The sequence below is a fragment of the Rhopalosiphum padi genome, chromosome 1 (assembly GCF_020882245.1).
Source record: "Rhopalosiphum padi isolate XX-2018 chromosome 1, ASM2088224v1, whole genome shotgun sequence".
Taxonomy (NCBI): Eukaryota; Metazoa; Arthropoda; class Insecta; order Hemiptera; family Aphididae; genus Rhopalosiphum; species Rhopalosiphum padi.
Genome location: NC_083597.1, coordinates 58686134 through 58705405, shown reverse-complemented (window position 1 = coordinate 58705405; position 19272 = coordinate 58686134). Strand labels below are relative to the sequence as shown.

The 19272-nt window shown below is 24.2% G+C and overlaps 1 protein-coding gene across 3 annotated transcripts in view; it reads left to right on the top strand.

The window, feature by feature from the left end:
- The window catches only part of LOC132922161 (protein MTSS 2), a 37191-nt gene extending 20516 nt beyond the window's left edge, over window positions 1-16675 (top strand). Inside the window, exons 6-14 of one of the 3 annotated variants that reach the window (XM_060985521.1) lie at window positions 5896-6122; window positions 6212-6319; window positions 8563-8739; window positions 10386-10511; window positions 10642-10984; window positions 11828-11940; window positions 12186-12285; window positions 13058-13147; window positions 15037-16675. In XM_060985521.1, the coding sequence (XP_060841504.1) occupies window positions 5896-6122; window positions 6212-6319; window positions 8563-8739; window positions 10386-10511; window positions 10642-10984; window positions 11828-11940; window positions 12186-12285; window positions 13058-13147; window positions 15037-15632 (1880 nt within the window). In that variant the 3' untranslated portion in view covers window positions 15633-16675. The remainder of the gene's footprint in view (window positions 1-5895; window positions 6123-6211; window positions 6320-8562; window positions 8740-10385; window positions 10512-10641; window positions 10985-11827; window positions 11941-12185; window positions 12286-13057; window positions 13148-15036) is intronic. The other 2 variants (XM_060985530.1, XM_060985537.1) reach the window with 2 other exon arrangements.
- Window positions 16676-19272: the final 2597 nt, after the last annotated feature.

The following is a 19272-nucleotide window of genomic DNA, read 5'->3' as shown; positions in this document are numbered from 1 at the left end:
TCAATGCTTAATAAAACGATATTTTTAGTTTTCACTCATCGTGACTTTTGTTACTATGGTTACTTATAAGTAACCGTATTATTCCACAATTTGATAAAAATGTAATAATATGTTTTTTCCACCGATGATAAATGCATAATTGTTTTATATTGACATTTAAAATAATTCATAAATATTAAAACATCTTTTACTAATATCTTTTGTAGCATATTGTATACCTTTAATTCATAATTTCTCACGACTCGTTGTTGTTCAATAAAATAAAAACATTTTGCTTAGATTTTTAAAGCAATAACAGTTGATTTTTCAAATTGTAATAAAATAACAATTTGGTGGTGCAGTTATAAAAGAATACAGTTTTAAAAAATTATTAAATATGTGAACATTGAGCACATTACAGTAATCAATAAATATAATATTTCTACTTCTAATCTATTATCCTCAAAAAATAAAATTTAAATATGTATGTCTTGTAAAGATATTGTATATTGATGAATATATGGTTTATAGAGTTGAATTTGCATATATATAAAGACATTTTTATGACACGGATAAAATACATATACTCTTTTTTCCTGTCAATAAAGCCAACTAGCATATTGTTTTTTTTCTTAAACTATAATGAATAAAATACTAATCCGATATTCTCATTTACATAAATTATTTATATTATTGTTCATTACCGAGTACGAATTTTTTTTACATCTTCAAACAGTTTTATTATACCTATCTATAACCTATTGTATTATTTAGTTTGGTGTCTTATCTACGTACATAATATTATATACATACCTATATATTTATAATTAATTATTATATATTGCGATAAATATAGGTACTATATAGTTTAATTGTGTATACAAAACATAAATATACAATTCATAAATAATTGTATGGTTATATTTTGTGTGAAAATGTCAAAACTTAAAACAAAATATTATATTTTTTTTTCTAATAATTACGTCTCCCAAATTTAACTTAAACATTATGTTGAAAACATAATAAGTAGACAGTAATGAAATAATTTTCTATGAGAAATTTAAAATAACAGCTTCCGAGCAGAACTTTAAATTAAAATAGTCACTTTGTTGTTGAGTAGGCTATAAAGCAGAGTTAACACACCTATGCAATGCGCCAACTGTCCAAAAAAATATCATCCATAAGATTTGTTAAGGTTTAACAAAGAATAAAATAAGGTCATCAAATAAGTTGACATCCTAGAACAGAAAAAATAGCCACCCTTGGTGTAGTGTAATAGATGCTGAGTGTACCTCTTCATTTAATATATCATAGTTTATTTTAAAATATGTAATTAAAAATACATTAAATGTAGTTATTTATGTTAAAATCCAAAATAATTCTCTTTATTTTAAAGTGTTGGCAATTTTAATCAGATAAAAATATAAAAATTACGTTATTACTTTCATCCTAATTTTTATGAAGCTCTCGGGACTTTTACTCGAGAATTTATCAAATACACTGTAAAATACAATTGTTAGTATAAATATATATTAAATTAGATAACTTAACTGTGATCTAACACTTGAAATTAAATGAGAAGGAATACCCACCAATGTAAAAAACCCTCTGGCCTTTTTTCTCGAGGGTATTATATTATATACTATACTTGTTTTTAAAATATTTTTTTTTGATTAATTAAAAAATACATTTTTCTTCTTTTTAGTTAAATAATTTAAAAGTATGATTCCAAATTACTGGCTCAATTATACAGTAACTTGTTATTACAACAAACATATTATTATTAGTATTATTACTATTGAATATCATTATGATAAATGATTTATATTTTTATCCTTGCCTTTAAATGCTTATTTTCCTTACCATTGAAATACCATTTCTGAATAACAACCATACGGAAATTGAATGAAATTTTAATTTTGCAATAATAAACATAATACTTATTATAAGTTACAATTGCAAGTATAATGTTTGTTATTAGAAAATAATGTATAAGTATTACGTCAAATTTGTAGCAGGTTTATGAAATATTTTGTTTTCAGTGACAAGTGTTATTTATTCTGTTAATAATTGTATTTTTATAAAAATAATTATTTTTAGTGTGTGTTTAATTAACGTAAGGGGTTGCCCAAAATAGAAATACATAAATTTCTTCGGAAGTAGAGTAGATTTTGAAAAAATAAAGAATATAATTGGTGTGATAATAGTTTTTTACCTATCAAATATAATTCAACACACATAATGTATGTTTTTCAGTTAATATTATAACATTATAATATACACCGAGGACACGTGCTTAATATAACAAGAGGTAAATAAGTATAATACGCACATAAGAAAAGTAAAATAAACATTAAAAAAAATCAAACGCTCACGTAGAAAACTGGCGACGATTTTTGTCGGCTTGTATCATTGCTGCTTGCCGACATCTGTGCGTTGGCGAAGCGCGTGGTGTAGGCGTATCGGTCCACGCGTACACCAAACCAACCGCTGCGGCCACGGCAACGTTGTTTTCCGCGCCGAGTCTGTATATAATACAATAATATCTATATAATACTATTCGTATTACCATATGTCTGGTTAAATATTTCACACGACAACTAAATAGGGAGTTTATCGATTTTTTATACAGAAGCTCTTTGTAGACTGTTTAGTGTTTATATCTATTTTTTATTCTGTAAAATCTTTAAAACAAAAAATGACGTTCATACAGTTTTTTTATTTTTGACGAAAGGTATGACTACCCAAAATAACAAAAAATGAGTGATCCTGTTTTTAATAGGACAAATCGATTTGATTATTTTATTATGTATCAACAAACAGTAAAGTAAATTTCTACTGTTATTTATTAAATACAATATATTATTATATATGTTTATTTATCTATATATAATATAGATAATATAGTATAATTGTAATACATCGATATTTGTACTCATTATAATATTTATATTATTCCATGTATTTAATATATGAATTATATAACTGGATTTTGTAGTGGAAATATTGCAAGGTATTATCAGTAACGAAATAATTAATATAACTTGCAAACTTCCATGTTTAATTCAATAAATAAAATAAATGATTATTTTATATGCTCTTATATTTTTATACAAACTAAAATATCATGAACGTTTTATTTTATTATATAAGTATAAATATAGTCAAGGATGTTGGCGTACTATTATTATTTTCTTTCTTTCTCTAACCAATGCGCAACATAGGACAATTGCGTTCAGACGACCCAATTTTACGTTGTTAGTTATACATTTATAATATTAAAGTAAATTGTTCTATTATCTAACTTAAAAATAAGAATATTGTTTAAATCATTTCATAAGCTTTTATTGATGTTTTGATTTTGAAGTAATTTATAACTATGTAAAATATTACAACTGTAATATACAAATATTTACACAATATTTTCCAAATTTGCTCTCATACTTGTTTTAAAATTAAAATATGAATAAAATTTTATGAAATGCTTTTCTTGCTTTTAAGTTTGGTAATAGGACAATTTACTCTAATATTATAAATATATTAGGTACTAACAACACAAAATTGGATCAGATAAACACGCAAATTTCCTTTGCGAGAGATAAAACTAATAGTGCGCTAACATCTTTAATCAATTTTATTTAAGAAGTATAACAGTTTGTGGTTAAAAAATAGTTATGTAATGATTGTGAAAATAATTTATAAAAACAGTCTATTTATACAATTATGTAATCTCTATACTGTTCTATTTTCTCATCAGTTCTCGAGTGTAATTTAAAAAATTATTACCAATATATTAGGTATAAAATGTAGGATGAAAATGAAAAACTAATGTAATTTAGGTTTCGTAATATTTATTATTTTAAAATAATTTATGTTTTCTTCATTATTGAGATTAAATATACACCTATAATCTATATTTTATACCAATCAAATATAGTTCAGAAAACATTTTCAAACTTTAAACAATATATTGAACTTTACTATTATTTTGGAATAAAACCAATAATCACTATTTACATACCGTATATATGGTACATAGTATTTATACATTATTAATGAATTATAATGTATCAAAATTATGGTAACTAAGAATTCAAATTAATCAAAATATATCAATTATTATTATTATCTATACTATAAATTATGAAATCGATGAAAAACGATGTGTTTAAATACGTTATACAATTAATTTAGTGTATCAGAGTCGTGTATGTAATTTTATAATTTATTATTTTTTTTAAATGTGTTTTTATCAATTATTTTTAAGTTATACAACTTTCAACTGTAACAAATTGTTTGTATTGTATTGTTTGAAATTCAGAGTTATAATAGTATGTGAATAAATAAAATAAATATATCTATATACTTACTATCTGTACTATCTGTTATAGTATGTGGTGTTTGATTTTTTTTTATCTTCTAAATATTTTCGGCATTCTATTATGATATACTCAAATATATTTAATTAATTTATAATATTGTAAAAATAATAAACAAATTATTTTTAATAAAAAATTAGGAAATTGTACCTATGTATTAATTTATGATAAAATACAAACGAAATATTTACGTTACAAATATATTTTGATTCTATGTATATTGTATACCTATCACAGACCATTATTGTGGTAACACTCGATAATTAGAAAATATATAAGTATAATATACGAGTGCTACACTTAAAATAATAAAATTATACATAATAAAAAATATTATGTTAAAATCAATATTGAGTGCTCTTTCTGGTTATAATATAATATTGCTTTATTAATATTATATTATATGGAGTAAAAAAAAAGTTGATTCTTCATCTAATAAAATCGTTGACATGAGTTATTTTATACCATACTCGGCTCTGGTGTGGTTTCGATACACAAAAGTGTAATTGGGTGTTTAGAGGTCCAATGTCACCAATCTTTTGTCAACTCCCGCAGTATTTAGGACAAGAGTAAAAAATTTCTCTTATTGCTATTTATCTCCATAATGTTAGATGTTAGATGACAGATTTAGATATGATTTTTTTCGGCTTGTGTACCATTATTCGTATAGCAGCCATGCCCACTCACTTTCTTAGTTGCGTTTAAAGTATAAAAACAATTTGTACCAACAAACCACACTGTAGTGCTAGTCAAGGCAAACAATAAAAATGTCACAATTTATGGATTATGGAATTACATATTATCGCGATATTACTCACTTATATATATAATATATAGGTACACAGAAAAAAGCCAATCGTCCAGAATTTACACCAATAATCGTCATTCTTCTTAGTATTAAATACATTTCGTTATAAAAAACATATTATTGTCTTCGTATATTTAAATAAAAAATTTTAAAACTTATTAGATAATTTCTTACATATTATTTTTTCCTAATTTAAATTCCTCAATAGTTTTTTCAATAATATACTTCGATAAAATAAATTTTTATTTATTTTAAGTTAGTCATAGTTTAAATATTTATAATAACAATTTATTGCTCTTTGACCAGCTATAGGGTGATTTATTTTGTTTAAGTCTAGGTATTTCTTATATGTGTTATTTACTATTATAACGTTTTATATATTCTAATGATAATTTATTAGTTATTATTTATTAATCACATAAGTAGATGTACTCGTACATCTATGATGTGATCTGTATTTATAATACGTGCAACATAATTTATTTATATAATATTAGTTTAATTCAGAAACATGGATATAATAATTTTAAGGATATAAATAAAAGTAAAAAATTGTATTCTTTTCATAATATAAACATATTTAAAGTTAACAAATTATTTTTTTTTTAATGTGTTTAAATGTAATTTTAATTGCAGTTATATATTAAATTATGCACTTATTATTAATTTTATTATTGCTAATAACTTATTTTTTATTCATTTAAATCATTGTTAATGTGCATTTTTTAGAATATAAAAAAGCAAGAGCTGAGTTAAAAAAGCGTTCTACGGATACATTGCGTTTACAAAAAAAAGCACGCAAAGGTGCGAAAATGAATGAACTACACAAAGCTTTGCAAGACGTTTCTGATAGAAAAGCTGTATTAGAAGAAACAGAAAAGAGAGCTGTTCGTGAAGCATTAATCGAAGAACGAAGTCGATATTGTATTTTTGTAACAATTTTGAAACCAGTTCTCGTAAGTTCAATGTATTTTTTAAAATTGTTTACATGCATATACAAAGTAGAATGGTTTAAACTTAATTGGGTATTATATTTTATAATTAGGAAGAAGAAGTAGCCATGCTTATGGAATTATCCCATTTACAAGAAGTTATGGATAAATTAGAAGCACACACCACCGAACCATACTCTTTACCTCCAGCTAGTGAACAAGTAAATACGAATATACTATTATATTATTGATTTATTTTTTCAGCTTTACATGTACCTATATATTTGATTACAATGTTATGTTAATTTATTTAATTCGAAGAAAATTTAGTTCGATTACATTTAAATTTTAATTCAATAGTTAGTTATATTGTGATTCTAAAATTATGTTTTATAGTTAGAATAAAATTTACAAACTATTTCGATTTTTAATCTCACAGTAGTACAAGGAATTGGTTCTACTGGCATGTGTTTTAAGAACAGGAAGAAAGTTTCCAACACTATATAATACTCTCGCCGTGATCTTATAAATTTAAAAAACGGTATAAGATAAAAAAGAGTAATTTTTAATTTGCATGGTAAAAACACTACGTTAAATATTATTTGATTGGAAATTAACAACTGCTAGTAACACATATCATTTTAAATTTGTATTCAAAGTAATAAGAGCTTAAAAAAATGATTAGTTGAACTCGAGGATTTTCACTAATTTGGCTATAATATTAAATATATATTAATCAAATAATATCTATAAAAATAATTCTTTAAAATGTCATCATACTATTAAATTCACAATTTATTTATAAAATATTCCAACTAAATTTAATAAATGTCGAAAAACATTACTCTTGTATTATTTTTATGAGAAGTTTAAATATGATAATACTTGTTTTATATACGATAAATACTAATTAATTTAAAAGCAATGATTTATAGTTACATTCAAATGTAAAAAAAAAAAATGTCTACATATCTTGCATTTCATCTCTATTTAGTATCCGACTTTTATAGAATACAATACTTAACATAAAATTAAACTTCATTGAACTTGAAACCAAACGTTAGTTTTACTTACTTAAGAGTTAATCACGTTCACATTCATATTTTTTAAATTAGATTATACAGCATAAACTATATAATGCATCGATTTTCAACTTTGAGGTCATTTCCTGATAACACATTTAATTTAAATTGTACTTTCGAGATAACTAGTATTTTTCAAAATAATTAGGAAAATAAAATAAAAAATTATAGATAAAAGAGAATTTTTTTATAAACCCTACTTTTGTCAAATTCAATTTTTTTTTTTTTTGTGCAATTTAAAAACGAATAACTGTACTTGAAATTTGCACTAAATGTTTATATAATCATTTTATAAACATGATACAATTTTAAAAATGTTTTTACATTTTTTTAATTAATTATTATTACGAGAAATTTTCGATTTAGTTTCTTTTTCAATTATTATTGATAATATTTTTTTTTTTATTGGGTCAAAAAGTTTGATAGATTAATACGAGGTTACTCATAAGTAGTTCTTATTGAAATCATAAAATCTAAAGAATATATAAATATAACATTTTTTTTTATTTATTTGAAATTCAAATTTAAACAAAATTACATATTCAAACAAAGAATAACAATGTTAGTTATTTATTATGATTTAAAAATATTGTTCGTGGGAACTTAAAATTTACATTTATTGTGAATATACGTAATGACATTTTCAAAGAGTGTATTAATTTTAAGCTATTACCAATTTATACCATGAACCTATTTCACACTGTTTTACGGTAAGGTGGAGTTAATAAAAATATTATAATATAAATATATATATATATATATATATATACATAGAATACTATTATAATAATTAAATATTAATAATACAATAAATGGGATGTATTGTACAAAAATAACATCAACCAACCGTCGTAATACGTCTTATAGCCAAATAAATTACTTAATAATAAAAACATATCATAACATATCACTTAATTATATAATCTGACAGTCTCCGTTCGGAATCGTTTTTTTACGCATTGAACGTTATTGAAATCAATTTTCAGTAAGACTTTCAGTACACAAATTAATAATAATAATAATAATTCAGTTATAGAAAAAAATTATAAAAATGTTAATATGCAATGCTTAAGCCTTAAGAGAAGAAAAAAATTGTAAATTCATTATGTTAAATAATTTGGTCGTTGAAAATTAAATTTCCAATATGTTATAATCATTAATTTAATTCATCCAGTTTAGTTAGACTTCGCATTTTTTGTGTATAATACTATAATATTTAAAACTATAATATGTTCGATGCACATGATTTGTCCTTTATAAATTATATCCTTATAGAGTATACTTTCGATTAAAATGCACAAAATGACTAACTTATTTATAATTTCCTTAACATTAAAAATATATATTTATTGTTAAGGTTTTAATTCATTAATGTTTATTAGGTGCTGGTTGACTATAAAGGTAGTGAAATGTCATGGACACACCAAACACCCCCAAGTAGTCCCAGTTCGTTGGGTTCACGTAAATCAAGTATGTGTTCTATCAATTCAATAAACAGCTGGTCTAGCGGCAGTACACATTCACCGAGCCATCAATACTGGAGCCGCTCATTGCTTCAGGTATTGATTTAGATATTGATCGACAAAAAGAAAAATGACTTACAATGGCATGAGTTTTTTCTTATGTATTAACATCATTGTGTTTTTATTAATTAAATTGCACAGCTGTAGTTGAATTATTATTATATTATTTATAATTTTGAATAGCTTTAGGAAATACAATTGAATGTACAAATCTTAAATGAAAACATAACTATATATTATTTAAAATTAATACTACAATAATGTTATATTTAATGCAATCTTTAAACTAGTTATATCATTATTTTTTTACTTCAAATATTTTTCAATTAGGTAAGTTTATAATTTATTTTTCAATCATTGGTTATATTAATAAAATGAATAATAGAAAAATATGAATGATCAAAAAATACTATTTTTCACATTTTATTAATCGAGTGAATTTTTTATTTTAAGAAATTTAAACCTGTCATTGTCAGTTTTTAAACTAAATAATTGGACATACCCGAATGATACCTACTAAGGTAGTTTAAAAATATGATTGAATGTAATTCATATTGTTTTAGTAAAGTAGTCACTCTATAATTCGAACCTCGATAATTAAAAAAAAAAATCTAAAAATCGAAGTAAACGCTTGGTCCCCTGAGAAAAGCTCTATAATTAGAAGAAAATACATGTATTTCGGTCCTCTTGATAATTCGAAATTTCTGTCGGTAAGATAGGTACAATTTTGATATTCGTTGGCAACTGTATCGCCTACTATAATATTCCTCATCTTTAAAATAACAACATTCATATTTTACCTTCTAACACAACTTTGACTCTTCAACCACTAGACTAAGGAATAATAAAAAAATGTAAAACGATGTATCTGAAGGAAATTTTCTAATAATTTTTGGCCTATCTGTATGATAGATCATATAAAATTTCTATTCTCACTGTTATGATGGACAGGGCGTATTTAGGTAGGGTTTTTGGCCCCGTTGCCCACAGCAGCAAATTTTTATTTCGTACTTTACATACTGAGTACTGACGTCAATCATTAATATTCTTCACAGCAAATGTGTACAATAGAGGCATATTCTATAGTATTTATATAACATGGTGTTTTATGGTATTAACAGTTTCACCACTGTGCGGCGTAGAAATTTTTTTAGTTTTTTTTACTGGGGGGGGGGGGGCAAAATATGTTTTGTCCTTATCCTAAAATTCCTAAATACACCACTAGTTATGGAAATGGTACACAAAGCACGGGGAAATTTATATACATCATTATAAATCGAATTTTTAGCTCGGTCCACTGAATTTCGAATTGTCGAGTGATGACTGTAACATATAATAATATGTATTAATAAATGTCAAAATAAATATTTAATAAATACAACAATGTATTTATGTAATAAAATTTTTTATTTCTCTTTAATTCGAATTATTTATTTTTCCCCTTAATTATTCGAACACTTGATAAATCGAAGACTTCTATAAATCGAATTTTCGGCTTGGTGTCCCCTGAATTTCGAATTATTGAGTGACGACTGTATTAATATTTTTATTTCTACTCTTTGTTCGTTAGTGTATGGAATTTGAGAAATAGAAGTATATATATTTTATTTATTTTTATTTTTTCGTTATATGTAGTTATTTTGGCATGTTTTTTTTGTGTTTGTGTGTATGTGGTAATTTAGCCAGTATCCAATGAGCTACGTTACAAAGGACCTTTACCTCCTAGTAGATTATGCAGTGCTTCATCTCATGATTCGGGGTTTACATCCCAAGACACAATATATACAAAACAACAATCATATTCAAAGGTGAGTGCCTAATAAAAAAAACAATTGAATTTTGCATTTGTATGTATTACCTGTTTTCTAGAATCACTACACATAATTTAAATATTATTGTTTCATATTTTATTTTATTTTAATATATTATTATTCTTAGGCTCCTAACTCATCTGATTCCAATAGTAGCAGTGCTGGAAGTAGTACACCATCCACACCATTTGCTAGTTCAGAAGGTGGATGTGGCACATGGCCCAATGCTCAGGAAACATTACAATTTGAACGTGCAGCGTCAGCCATTATGAATGATGCAAGACCACACACTATTTCAGGTGGTGCCCACCATCTACGACCAGCCCTTAGCGCGTACACATTTCAACCTGATTCTTCTTCTATTGATAAAACTCCCGTTGTCTCACCACAAGACGATTATGCTCATGTCCCCGATGTCCCGTCCAGAGATATGCACAAAAGTTATAAACCAACCTCACTAAAAACAATTGGTTGGTAAAAATAAAATTATATTTCTTATAATCACATTTTTTCTATGTTTAGTTTTTGAGGAAAAAAGACATTTATTTTGAAAAAACTTTTAAAATATTTTCACTCTTAATTTTTATATTTTATACTTTGTTAATAAATAATAATTTATACATTTAATTTAAATGTGTAATTATTAAATGAGATTTTCATTTTATTCTAAAATATATTATATAGTTTGCAGAAACAATTTTTAGAATAGATGAATAGATGTAGGTGACTGGTTAGTTATATAATAAATCACACAATCTTTTTTATGAAAAATGAATTGTGAATTTTTAATGAAAATGTTGAAGCTGTTATTGTACACAGAATGTACCCTAGAATTATTATTTTTTATTTTTCTAGTATTATTAATATATCTTATTTTCTGGCATAGTGTGGTATAAAACCCAAAAAGAAAGTGCCTATAATCACTGAATCATAATTTTCAGACTCAAAATTAAACAATTATTATATTAGTTTTACAATATTTTGTATTGCTTATTTTTAATGTAATTCAAACATTTATTATTTTAGGTTCAAATATAAATAATTCAAACTTGTTTGGTTAGTGACTAGAATAATAATTTCATGATGAATACTACAATATTCTTCAGTTTTGTATTAAATTGGAAGCTTTTAACAATTTAAAATAGTTATAAAATAATTAATTCTGTTTAGAAACCAAAATTTAAGATTTAAATCCAGACTCTTGCCATTTTTTTTTCATATACATGATAATTATAAATTTATCAAATTTATTTGCTTGTACTTAAATTATACATGTGATTTTTATAATTTATAGTTATATATATTTTGTTTAGAATATATTCAACCAACATATGTTAATATGCATGAACTAGCTAGTATGGCTGCCAACAAAGCTCAAGAAAGAAATTCACAGTACACTGAGCCTTCTTCAATTGTAAATTTGAAAGTAATTTGTCCTTGTTTTTATTATAATTGACAGCAATAATATATTAAAATTTACCCAAATGGTTTTACTTAGTTAAAAATCACTAATTTTATAAGAAAATCTATATTTTGGACAAAAAAACCATATTAAATTTAAAATAAAAAAAATAAAAACATAGTTAAAGCAATATTTTGGGTAGATTTTAATTTACATACTATTATTAATTTTATTATATATTTATTTAATCAATATTTTTTTTAACATAGAATGATGGAGATCGAAAGGAAAGCACTAGTGAGAGTTCTTTGGAGTCTTCAAGCGGCTACAGTAGTCAAACAGCAATATCAAATGCCACTCCAGATGAAGGTGATTATATTATGTGTATAGTTGAATAATTAATTTTATTTGAAAAGAAAATAGTAAAATAGTTGCATATTATTTACTAGTACAGATGACTTGGAAAAGTATATTATTGATCATTTATTTTTTTCCTCTGAAAATTCTATAATAATTAGTCTCCATGTTTTGGTTCATTCAGCAAATACTTTTTATCATTTATAATCATTAATAATCATCATAGTAATAAAACATTATATAACAATAACAGATATATAATGTATTAACTAGGTCTTTGTATTACAAACTATATATTTGAAGCTTGAAATTAATTATCAAAAAAATGTATAATTAGTGATTACAAAACTGTATTTGATAATAATACTAAGTGGATACAGAAAATTATGTTTACTGACAGAATATATTTACTGATATATATTGTACATTATACATTCACCCCAATGATAACAAATCATATACCTCAATAATAACATAATTACAACATTCTAGTTAATATATTATGTATTTGTAAATTAAAATAACAACATAAAAAATAATACTTTAAATACTTAAAACCAAATAAATAAATTATGACAGATTTAATTATTTTTTTGGGAGAGTTATAATTTCATGAAAAACTGCTGTCTGCTATTCTCTAAAGACCAAATAATGGTGACTAATTGACAAAATATGTTTATACGTAATGCTTAGAAATCACGTGTTATTTGTGTTGTTCATATTTCATCTTATTCTTGCTATATTATTGTGCTTGCTTGTATATATCTGTTTGTATATTATTTAGAAGTGGAAAATTCACTTTTGAAATATTGCACATTGGATAGTCAAAATAGTATTGCCATCAAAGAACGTGTACGGCCTGTATCTACATTAGGTATGTATTCCCCGTGAAGTAATTTAGTATTTAGTATGGTTATAGAGAATTTTTTTTTTTTTTTAAAGTTTCTCTTAACTTAATGATAATTTACAATAAAAATACATTTCATATCTAAAATCTAAATTGATTATTTTAAAACTTAAGAACAAATTTCAATGTATTCACCCTTATAATTATAAACTCATTACTGAAGTGTGGATTATGTTCAAAAAAATAAATAAAAATGTTTTAACATAATGATTAAACAAAATTAAATTCTATTCCTATTATTTGTATGTATATTTATGTAATTTATGGCATTATGCAAATTGATACAAGTCATTAATAAAACTACCTATATATGTAATATATATATTTATTTATTTATTTATTTAATATAAACGGACATGAGTCCTAAAACATAATAATATTCATTGTGTGTGAAAAATAATACATAATTCAATAAGTTATAGTTATTACGTAATTATAGATTGATTGTAATAATAAAACTTAATAGTAAATATAGAAAACAAATCGAGTATAGTTAAAAAATAATAATACATTTTCAAATATAATCAAAGACAAAAGTATTACCTGCAGCCATAAGAAGGTTAGTAGGAGAATTCAAGATATAATTTTTAGTTGAAAAAAGTGGATAAAAAGGTTTTGGATCTCTAGTATTAAAGCTATTAATTTTAAAACGGATTAAAGAGAGAATTTCAGGACAGTCAATTGAACCTAATATCAGTTTTTGTAAAAATTTAGAGAGTAAAAGTGTACGACAATCAGAGAGTATCTAAATATTAAGAAAATTTAAAACATTATTATATGTGCCATGGAGATGTCTGTTAATATTGAATTTAAAAGAGATAAAACGTAGAAAGTTATTTTGGACAGATACTAGCGTAAGATTTTGTTTCGACGTATTGTTTATCCAGATGAGAGGACTGTACTCTAGATTAGAACGGAAAAGAGAAAAATAGAGAATTTTTAGGGGAATAGGATCTGAGAATGCACCACAAGTATGTTTAATGAACCCTAAGTTATGAAAAGCTTTATTTTTTATCATTTCAGTATGAAGAGAAAAATTTAATTTAGGATCAAAAATTATACCTAAATCTTTATATAAATATAGAATTTTATGTGCACTTGATTTTATTCATCATACCGTTATGCAGCAGTAAACGCTTTTGGTACATAGATGAAAACATAATAATACATAATAAAAATAATATGTTAACGTAGCAAAAATAAGTAATACAATTTTTCTTTTTACTGAAATAGTTTATAGTTAATTTTTATAAAATGTTATCCAAAAATATAAAAGAAAGTCAAAGCAAAACTTTCATTTTAAGTTCTTTGATGTATGAAACAAATGTTGTGTTTGGAAAGCTATGTTTTAAGTCAATAAAATCAAAAATTAGGTATTTTACTTAATTATACAAATATTTTTGTGATTTAATCATTAATTAGAAATATTATTTAAAATAAAGAAACTTAAAAATGTATTAGTAACAAATTGTTTTACAGTAAGTTGCATGTACGATTAGTATATAGATTCTTCTCAAAAATGTTTTTATTTAAAATATGCTATGATAAATATAATTCTGTAGTCTATTCAAAATAAGAATGGTAGTTGGTGGCAACCAGTTTTTTGTCGGGCAATATTTATTTGTTGCCCCCATCCAGTCAATAATCTTTAAGATTATCGTGTACAGTGAGTCATGCCCTATACACAAGTCGGGTGCTAACTACTGTCCTAATTTATAATAAATTATAATAGTACTTTTAATAATAAGATAAACAATATTAGTTTGTGAAGAAATAACAACCATACCTGTTTTCATGTCATTAAAATTTTCAAATTAAACAAAAATTATATTGAAATATATTTAATCTTATTGCAGGTTATTCCAGTCTCAGAAGCGGTACTTTGTGCCGTCGTTCTTCAATTCAAAGTAACAAGCCACCTCCACCAATACGCCGAACACCATCTATCTTAAACAATTCAGTACAAAACCTACCCCCTCCACCACCATTTTTGCTGGATATTGCTGCGGAACAACGGCAGCAAAGTCGTTCACAAACATCTTTAACTTCAGAAAAAGTATATTCTGAACCCATGACACATCAACGTAAATCATCTGGTGGAAGTGTGGCTGAAACTGTACGTAATCTAACACAACTTAATCATACACCTGCAAGTCCTATTTTATTGCGCCGCACACCCAGTAATCGGTCAACAAGTGCTGATCGATGTAATAGCCATTCAACTGAACCAGTTACTGGGTTTATGGCAGCTTTAGGCTCTAGACTATTACAACAGCAACCTAAAACAACAGGTGGGTCTCCAAAATTAGCCAGACGTTGGATTGCTCCTGCCAGACATTCTGTTGTGGACCCAGCCACATGTCATGATTCACTTATGGAACAAATAAGGAAAGGTATGGTGTTAAGAAAATCTATTGCTGTCAATGACAGGTCAGCACCTAAAACTAATTAAGAGTTAATACATCAAATTAATATTGTTTTCTCTTTGAATATTAATAATTTTCATGATTTTATTTTGTAATACCTAATCAATTTAATTTAAATAGTAAATTCTAATATTATATTTATAATTTCAATTTTTCACATAGTTATTGGATTTGGATTTATTCTAAAACTTAAATAATCTCACGAACTATGAAATCCATGTTAACATAATATGTCTAATGGTTACTCTGTGTTATACAAATGTTTACTTCTAAAAAAATATATAAATATATTTAAAACTTGAAGCACGTGTTGTAAAACAATATGTAGGTTTTTTCTTATTTCTTATAGTTAAGTGTTTTTTGACCAAGGTGATAAAATACTATGTATAAGCTCTATAAAATGTTTTATGGATAATTTGGACTTGAGTTTAGTGTATTAATATCATTCCAGACATGTATATTTTTTTTTACTAACACATTCCTTTGTTCATGGTGATCACTTATAACTAAATGTTTATTACATAAACCAAAAAGTCTCACATTTGGCATACCAGAATAATTATTCCAAAATCTAATAATTTAGATATTATTCTGTGTATATAATCAATTATAATGTATACACCTGTGTTCATTAATAAAATCAATTATGTTCAGACTTTCAGTTTAAATCTAATGCTAATACATTATTATCTTTTTAGAAATATGTTTATGTTTATAAAATAAAAGAATAAACTATTATTATATAAAACCAAAGTCAATTTGACATCCGTCTATAAACATTTATTTATACTTATTGAAATATAAAATAAATATATTAATGTATACATTTTAAATGCATTATAACTATTAATGTATTGTATAATCTTTACTTATATTATTATTATTATTATTATTATTATTATTAATATTACTTTTCTGTAGTTGATTTTTTTTTTTTTTTTTTTTTGTAACAAATATTTATTTATATTATGATGTTTTTTTGTGTATAGAAAATTGTGGATTTGTTTTAAGGGTTCATAATAACCGTTTGTTGTATGAGTAATGAAAAATAAATGAAAGATTACATTTATCCGTCTTTAGTTACTTTTAGTTGCTAATAAGTATAGATATAATTCAAGACATCAAGTATATATATTAATTATATATATAATATGCATAATATAATATATACAAGGTGATTCTTTAATAGATCACTTCAATATTTCTAAATCTATTAAAGTTTTTGAAAATATTTTTGATCGTTATACCTTTTTTGAATGACAACATACATTTTTAAATTTTTATTCTGAAGCAAAATATTTTCTGAATATTTTGATTTATAAAACTCAAAATTCGCACAAGTAGCTTACTAATTTATAATTTATAAATATTCAAAGTTTAGGTTAACGGAATGAAGTGTTAAATATATTCCCCGCAAAATGTAGGTCTACACTCTGCTCACCTAAACTTCAAATAAGTTAATAACAATGATTAACATTTATTTTTTAATATATTATATATAAATATTTATATGTAACTAAAAATATATGTTGTTATTCAAGAATGAAAAAACTTATAAAATTATAATTCTTTTAATAAATTGAATGCTATTTTGACAGAAAATTATATGTAAGAAAAAACGATTTTGAAATAATCTTAGGCAAAATAATCACTCTATATATATACATACATAAGATTTTGTTGATTACTTTTGATTAAATATTATGTATCTATACATTACTCATTATTAGAATTTTTAAATTCTGAATGTATTGCTTTTACAATGTGTTAATTATTATTTTGGTGTATGTACACGATAAGTAGTCGATAAAATGCTTCGGTTTTTGACTTTGAGCGCAGTTGTTTTGGATAAAAAGTTGGATCTAATTTGTACTCTTTGGAGAGGTTAAAATTAAAAACTCTAAGTACTTTTTTCATAATCGAAAATTCGGGAAAAACAAATAAAAAAATTTAGGAAAAACGGGTTACGCAAAATAAAGTCCGAAATACCGTTTTTATAGTAAACTGAGTCCCTGGTTATAATAGGTTTAGTTTCCAAAACAGCACATTTTCCTTCTCACTTTTTACAGACTTGGTACTATCTGTTATGTTAACATAACTGGCATGGTTAAAAATGTGCTTTTTTTGCTTTTAATATCTAATATAATTCATAACGTTGTACATAAAAATCACAATTAATTAAATATATAATATACAAATTCAAGTCAAATTTTATTTTTATTTATTACTATTTATTGTTATTTATGTAAAAATTTATTTGATATATTCTTAACGAATTAAAATCTTGAAATATTTTTATTTTCATATTTCAACATTTCTTGTTTCAAAAAAATTGTTTTCTTTTATCATTTTTTTCATTTTAATTACCTACCTCTTTGCTACGTATTTATATATATATATATATATATATATTATATATACGAGTATATCTATTTGAATGTATTTAAGTAAGCAAATCGGTAATCGATAATCACTAATTGGTGACTATAGTCACTATACAGTACTCGTTCAATGTAGAGACTTTTTATTTTTAAATAGGTACATAAATAATAATACAAATATTATTTACTCGGGACTCAGTTTACCTAGCACGTTAAAGTTTTCCGGACTCAATTTACCTAGCACCAATATCCACCCAATTATTTGGAATTCAGTTTACCACTCCCGCTCTTAAGGAAATACCAATAAACCAAAAAAAGAATGTTATGATCAGATCAGGTCTTTTTATTTTGAGTTCAATTATAAAAAAAATCATAAATAATATATATTAGGTACATCAATTATATTATTTTTATTATATAATATTGTAGCCTTACTTATTTATTATATAAGAAAAATATCTATATCTATACAATAATTTTGAATAATAAACAAATAATACATTTCATAATAGGTATGAAAAATTGTTTTAATTATTATTAATGTTTAATTCGTACCTATAGGTACAAATATTACATTATATTGTGTTGGACTAGTTACATTCGGCATATTTGAAAACGATCTTTAAATTTTAAAGTATATACATAATTGCGTCTCGCATTAAAATTAAACAAATAATAATAATTTGTTTAACATCAAAAATACATGAAATAAAATATTATATAATATGTACCAATGTATGCATCTCAACGGGGCCAATTAGGTTAGTACTACATTGAGAGTTTAATGTTATATCTTATATTATTATAAAATGGAAATAATTCCAACATCTCGAAGTGATGGTGTTAAAATGATTTACAATTTTATATTCACTAAACAATGTAAATATTAATCAACTAATTAATCATTTGATGTATTTTCCAATACATTTTCATATCTATGCTTAATGAAAAATTCTAAAAATCATTATTTAGTAATTTAATTTCTGTGTTTAAAGGGGCTACGCCACTGTTTTGCAATTATGGCATTAACACAATCACATGTGGAATACTATTGATGAAAAACTGGGTAAGACAAAATAAATAACTTAAATATTTATGCGATGATTTTTTAATAATAATCAATAATATTTTTTAATTGATTTTAATTATAATATAGGTTATACTGGTTATTGGTAAAACAGCTTATTAGTTTTTCTGAAAAAGAAATGTCTTAATAAGCATACGGGAAAATTTTCGCCATAGTAGTTGAAGTTGCAGTTGTCCTGTTATGTCGAAAAAATTGTTA